General features: G+C 49.5%; 1 protein-coding gene across 1 annotated transcript; it reads left to right on the plus strand.

The window, feature by feature from the left end:
- Positions 1 to 2,114: 2,114 nt before the first annotated feature.
- On the plus strand, positions 2,115 to 6,510 carry LOC140595894 (apolipoprotein L3-like). Its single transcript, XM_072741601.1, has 3 exons — positions 2,115 to 2,202; positions 2,708 to 2,834; positions 5,697 to 6,510. Exons 1-3 carry the CDS (start codon positions 2,115 to 2,117, stop codon positions 6,508 to 6,510), a joined length of 1,029 nt encoding a protein of 342 aa, XP_072597702.1.
- Positions 6,511 to 6,745: the final 235 nt, after the last annotated feature.

Genomic DNA, 6,745 nt, shown 5'->3' on the forward strand with positions numbered 1-6,745 from the left:
ATCCTAGCCTGATCCCCAGGATCCTGTGAGTCTACTTTAACATACAAAAATTTCTTTAGAAATTTGCTTTATCTCTACCCTCAAGATACTCATTGGCAATCATCCCCCAAGCATATAATCCACCGATATACATCTGAAGGTCTCATGACTAAGGGTTTATTAGACAGTAAAAAATGACCTTCTCCCAACAGTCACTAGCCCCGTCAAGGTCCTAGAAACCTTGGTTCCCGGATTCCTTAGATATTCAAACTCTCCCTAACCCCCTCTCAACTTGAAAGTCTATAAGGGGCCATTCCTCATGACCTTAGGGCAGGTCTTCCTGCCCACCGGTCCTGTCCCTGTTCTTTAATAAAACCACCTTTTTGCACCAAAGACATCTGATGAATTCTTTCTTGAACATGGCCCTGAACCCTAACGTCTTTTTCTACATCACCTCACGCTGGACCCTCTGTTCTCACATCATGGGGCAGGAAGAGAAGAGGTCGGACTGAGTGTCCCCATCAGAAGGAAGAGAAGGGCCAGGGTAAGAAAGGCTGAGTCATCATAGTGAGGCGGTCTGGGCTTCACAGTCTAAAAACACCAAACTGTAGACTCATGGGGATGACGATAAGGGTGTGAGCTTAGATCTCTGTGTTTACACGTTTGGATGTAACAGCAGAGAAAAACCTAGAAGCCTTTGGATGGTTAAAGTCACATTTCTAGCCAAATACCTGCATCAGAAGGCCTGGTCTTCGCGTCTGCCCTGCCCACCCCCGGAGACTGTGTGACCCTGGGTGAGTCCCTTCCCTGGAGATTCTTTGTTTACGTCTCTTAAAATCTTGGTTTCAGTCTTTTCAATTTGATTCATAGGATCCGTCATGTTTGGTGCCCGCTCAGCTTTTGTCTCTTCTTAGAGCACCTCAGAGTTCAGGGAGGAGAACAGACAAGAGAAGGACTGCAGTCAGGAGAGCACACATTCAAGGGGAGCCCAGAGAGTCAGTCGGGGGGTGCAGGGAGGAGGAGTTTGGGCCCGGGACCTCTAAGCACAGGTAAACTTTGACCAGGTGAGGAAGGGGGGGAAGGCATCCTGGCAGGGGAAGGAGCAGGTGATGGTTTCTTCCACTTTAAAGTGGGAACCACAAGAGCACCCACCTTATGGAGTGCATGTGGCTATTCAGTGAGGGATCACATAAGGAGCCCTGCCTGTCCTAGATAGTGGATCAGTATTAGCTATTATCAATTAGGAAACACACATGTTCTTGACCTCAAGGAATTTCCAGAACATGTCTTCCCATCTTTTCTTCTGTGTTTGGTTTTATTGCTTCCGTAGCTTCTCAGATGGCAGTCTCCTTGTCTGATTATCTTCTCCTTGTGCCCCAACAGGAGGACAGGACTCTGACTTGGCTTGGGAGTGAGTTGGAGTGAGGTGAGGAACCTTCCTTAAGTAGCAGCCAGCCGAGGCCAGTGGACAAACACATGGGGTAAAGTCCATTTTGGCATTTGTGGCCATCCCAGAGGGAACCACCAGAGGCCTGGACCCTGGCTGCTCCCTGTTGCCACAGCTGGCTCACATTTGACATTTGGGGGTCAAATCCGGGCAGCCTGGGTGGCTCATTTGTTCTCTCTTCCCCAAGGCTGAAGCAACACCTCCTTCCAGCTGAGACACAGACAAGACTGTAGGGAAACTCCTCAGATCCCACTGCTGGCACCATGACCTCGGAAGGCCGTGAACTCTCCCCAGGTAGTCACCTTCTACTTTCTGGATGATGCCTGGTATTGCGGGGATGCCTCCAGCTGAGTTAACCTACAGAGGAGTCAGTCCCTTGAGAGTGTCATCGAGCCCCCAAGAGGGGTCAAGGGGAGTCCCCACCACAGGGTCTGTAGGGACACTTCCCTCCTGCCTTCTCAGAGTCATGACCTAGATGCCCATTTCCTCCCTCCCCTTGCTATCCTTCAAATGACCCAGAATTGAGGCCAGGATAGCACACAGGATGCGGAGGAGTGGGCGGCAGGGGGGTGGGGGGGACAACAGAGAAGAAAGGAGGGAGAATGGGTCCTGAAGCAGGGTGGGAGGGGAGGTAGACCAGCAACCTTGGAGGACTCTCCTGCCCTCTTGCCCTGGTCAAGCCTCCGGCATGGCTCAGGATGACTGGGGGCTTTGCAACAGAGGCCATTCCCTCCAGCTCTCACCCTACTGCCAGCCTGACTGCTCTGTGAGGGTCAGTGGGACACCGACCAGGCCCCCAGTCGGGTCTTTGCCACAACCCACCTGTATGATCTGGGTGCCTTACTTAACTTTATAAATGTGGATGTTTCCTTATGTTGTTATGAGGATCAAATATACTGTGTTTATGTGGTTTGGGCCAGTACCTGCTACACTGGATGTCCTCCCTAAGTATTGTTACTCTCCTCTTGACCTGGAACCTGTTACTTACCTCCTCTCTCCCAGCATTCCCCACCCCGATGGCTATATTAGGGCACTTGCCCTGTGTCCCTACCATAAGCACCTGTTTATCTGATATGAAAGTGGAGCAGGAACTGATTCTATTGATCTCAATACCTCTCCCTACACCAGCTCTCTCTTATCCCTCTTCCGCCAATCAGTTCATAAATACTCAGATTTAACACTGTGGGTTCCTCTAGCCAAGTCCAAGTTTCCTGTCTCCCTTAGTGAAATAGGAAAAAGAAAAAAACTATACGACCTTTCTTTTTTTTTCTATCCGTCTAGAGAGCAAAAGATTTATCGAGGATGCTATTGAGTATTTCCAGGACAGGGTGAGTCAAGAGGTACTGCACTTCCTGCTGATTAACCATGAAGCCTGGGAGAAATTTGTGGCTGAGACCTCATTGTCCAGGTAACCCCCTACCCCCCCAGGAATGTCCCAGGATGGACACCCCAATCTCTGCACAGCAGTATCCTGGGGTTGGGGTTGAGTATGTTCCTTCTCAACATGCCATAGGGAAACATCTTCAGTGACATTGGCTGAGGGCAGGTTGTACGACCTTGGGCCTTAACCTAAAGCAGGCCTAGCTCTTCCTTGATCTCTTCATCTGTTCAATTTTATCACAAGGAAACTAAGATAATGCAGGTAAAATGCTGAACATAGTGACTGATGCATAGTAGGTGCTCAATTGATGTTAACTTTTTAGAAGATTGCTGGGAAGAGACAGGGCCATGGGTCTTCTTCCTGGAGATGAGGGCTAAGCAGGAATTGCTCTGGGACATTGCAGAAACACTGACAGATCAGTCTGTGCCCTGTGGATTCAGACTAGAGCCTTTCCCCAGCCCCACCCCCACCTCCCAGTCAAAGGATTTATATGAACATGCAGGATCCTGCTGGCCCACAAGATGGAGAGGCTTGGGTTGAATTGGACTGAGATGGGTTGGATCCTGACTCTATCTCTGCCCAGTCCTAGTGGGTTCTCTGGGTCTGTATGTCTTGGAGTCTCAGATTTATTATTTGTTTAATGGAAGCTCGAATTGAATCTGATAAGATTGTGGTAAAGGTCTCAGTGTGAATTGCAAGGTCAAAGTTGAGGATCCGGGCAGCCTGGGTGGCTCAACGGTTTAGCGCTGCCTTCAGCCCAGAGTGTGATCCTGGAGTCCCAGGATCAAGTCCGACATCCGGCTCCCTGCATGGAGCCTGCTTCTCCCTCTGCTTGTGTCTTTGCCTGCCTCTCTCTCTTTCTTTCTCTCTCTCTCTCTCATAAATAAATAAATAAATAAATAAATAAATAAATAAATAAAATCTTAAAAACAAAAGCAAAAACAAAGTTGAGGATCCAAGAGATGCCATCCCATCTGATGGCCCAGGAGGCTTGGACCAGGGTAGAGCTGGCTGTCAGGATGGACAAGGGGTATCTAGGTTGGAGGACCAGGTAGGGTTGGGCAGCAGGGCTGGGACTGGGTGAAGCTCTAGAGGACAAAACTCGAGAAGGCCTTGGACCAAACAGAGCTGTTGTGAGAGGGAGAAGGGACATTTCTCTTCTCTCTTCTTTGATCTCCTCCCCCCAGGCATCTGATGCCATAAGAAGGTGTTTTCTCTATGCCTTGCCTGGGAGTTGGGAGTATTGACTACCATTTGGAAGTGTCTTGTCCTCTACATAGAGCAGGGCTAGGCCAGTGGGAGTCATTGTGGCTATGTGACAACTTCCAGCACCTGAGGGGCATTTGCCAATTCTGTCCTCATTGAGGACACCAAAGTGCCCACCAAAGAGGAAACTCAGAAGTGCCCACCAAAGAGGAAAGTACTTCCTCCACCAGCTTGCCCAAAGGTAGGTCTTTTCTGGCTTAGTGCTTCAGATAGAAGGTTCTCAAGCTCTCTTGTATCTTTAAGAGATTTTGTCAAGTTGTACATGGTCTTGGTGGACATGCATGCGAATCTGTCACCAGCTGGGGTGTGAATTAGGTTGGTGACACCTGTGAGGTCGGGGGGGTGCTGGGTCAGAGGTCTGTGATGTGAGCTAGAGAGTCTGAGGGGAACCAGGGTAGCGGGTGTGCTGCCTCTCAGTCAGTTGGGGCAGTGGCTGGGCCCCAGCAGAGGACATCATGCTTTTCAGAGACAGCAAGTGCACAACAAAATGATCATTAAGGTCCCATCTTGCTCTGAGCGTTTGTTGGTTTTCTCTCGTGAATTCCAAGTACCCACAGTGAGCTACACTGTGAATTCTGAGAGATTTCCCTAAGATTGCTCTTACTTTGAAACCAACTGGTAACTGGGGAGTGGGGTTCCCCACCACCTGAGATTGAATGATTCTTTGGGAGCACTCGTAGAGCTCACTGAGAGCTGTTACTCTCGGTAATGCTGTGTCACAGGGCAGGGTATGGGTTACCATCAACAGAAGAAAGAGACATTTGGGGCAGTGTCCTGGAGGGTGTCAATGCAAAGCTTCGATTGTCCGCAGGAAGCATTACTGTCCAGTACTCAGTGTGTGACAATAGCCCATGAAGCATTGCCCACCAGCAAAGCTCAAGGTATGAAAGTAAACCATATCATGACACTTATTAACATGATAAAGAAGACTTAATTCAGTTGCAGGCATTGAGAATGTAGTAGGGGAGAGAGATCGGCTCACCTTGGAATACAATGAAGACACCTAGGGATTTATAGCCAAGGAAAAGTTCAGGGGCAGGGCATGAGCAATCACTAAGAGAAGACATGAAGGTAGGGGATTCTTTCTAACCTGATCCAACAGGGTTGTTGCTAAAACTGGGCACTACAGGCTGCTTGGCCCAGGCCAAGCAAGACAGTCCTATCATCACTCTAGAACCCTTGACACCCTAGGTGCGGCCTAGAGCTCACCTCCCAGTGCCAAAGGCAAAGGGCTGGGTCTGAGAGTAAGGTTAATCCTTCAGTACATACGAAGATTTTCACAACAAAGGTTTTTCTGCTCCCACCCCACTTCCCTATGTTCATCTACAGAGTTCCCAGTCTACAAACACTGACACTAGCTGTGCTGACCTTTCCTTGATGAGGAGCTATCTTCCTCAAATACCCAACACTCAAGAGCATTAACATGACTTGGACATCTTTTCTCCCTGTTGACTGTGTACTATGGAACACTGCTCATGTTGAATGCATTTAAGAAGTTGCATTCAAGTAAAATTCTATTCCATTTGATTTCTAGTGAAAGTTCTGTGGTTTATGTAGGACAGATGAAATCAAGCCCCTTTGACAGATCAGCTTTTCTTAATCACCTGACTTTTGCTGTTACAGGGAAGAGGCCGATGCACTACGTGAAGGTCTGAATGACCTGGAAGGAGACATGGATATTGAAGATGAAGGCCAGGCTAGGGAGAAGTTTTTGAATGTGTTTCCCCAGGTGAAAGTGGAGCTTGAGGGGTATATAAGAAGGCTCCATGAGTGTGCAGATGAGGTTGACCAAGTCCACGAGGGCTGCACCATCACCAATATAGCAGCCAGCTCCACTGGTGCTGCGACTGGCCCTCTGGGCATTCATGGTCTGGGTCTGGTACCTGTCATAGGGGGTCTCAGTCCGGAAACCTTGGTAGCTGGAGTGGGGCTGGGAGCAGCATCTGCTGCTACCCAGGTGACCACCAGCACCGTGGAAGGCTCACATGAGTCGCCTGCAACTGCCGAGGCCACTCTTGATAAAGAGGAGGTAGTTGCAAAGGTTCTGCATGAAAACTGGTCCAGTATTTCTTCCTTAGCTGTTGATAGCATGAAAGTCCTGGCTCGCGCTGCAAGAGATATTCGTAACCTCAGGCCAGGCCGCTTCAGGAGTCAACCGGTAGACAGTGCCGCAGGCCTGACAGCCTTAGGTATAGTTTGGGAGCAGGTGAATAGAGTTGTTAGAGGCACTCTTCAGGCAATAGTCAGAGGAGCCCAAGCCATAGGTATGGCCAGCCATGGTCTCTTCATTTTGATGGAAGTGGTCAACCTTGTGTTCAAGTCAGGGAATTTGCATGAGGAAGCAAAGACATGGTCAGCTGAAAGTATGAGGGAGGAGGCCCAGGAGCTGTCTAGAAAGTTGGAATTGCTCATAAAGATCGATGAGAGTCTGAAGTAGGGCCAGACTCCATGACTCCGAGCAGAGAGGGAGCAGGGGTGTGTGTGGGACAATGACGTGGAGGCTCTTTATTAGAGGGGAAAGGGGGTAAAATAAAGTTTGGGGGTGGGGTGTTAAGGAGCTTAGCATTTGGCTAGTTGGGCCCAGGGAGGGTGGGGTTACTGCAGCAGCAGGGGTTCCCGGGGAGGAAGGGACATGGGACTGGAATGAGGAGAGAGGGACGGAGAGAGGGGAA

This window comes from Vulpes vulpes, chromosome 16 (assembly GCF_048418805.1).
Source record: "Vulpes vulpes isolate BD-2025 chromosome 16, VulVul3, whole genome shotgun sequence".
Taxonomy (NCBI): Eukaryota; Metazoa; Chordata; class Mammalia; order Carnivora; family Canidae; genus Vulpes; species Vulpes vulpes.

Bases quoted from the DNA above. Each gene is read 5' to 3' on its own strand.
- LOC140595894 (XM_072741601.1), top strand. From the start codon at position 2,115: ATGGCTCAGGATGACTGGGGGCTTTGCAACAGAGGCCATTCCCTCCAG. The intron at 2,203-2,707 runs GTGGGACACCGA...CTATCCGTCTAG, and splicing joins TGACTGCTCTGTGAGGGTCA to AGAGCAAAAGATTTATCGAG. The intron at 2,835-5,696 runs GTAACCCCCTAC...TTGCTGTTACAG, and splicing joins GCTGAGACCTCATTGTCCAG to GGAAGAGGCCGATGCACTAC.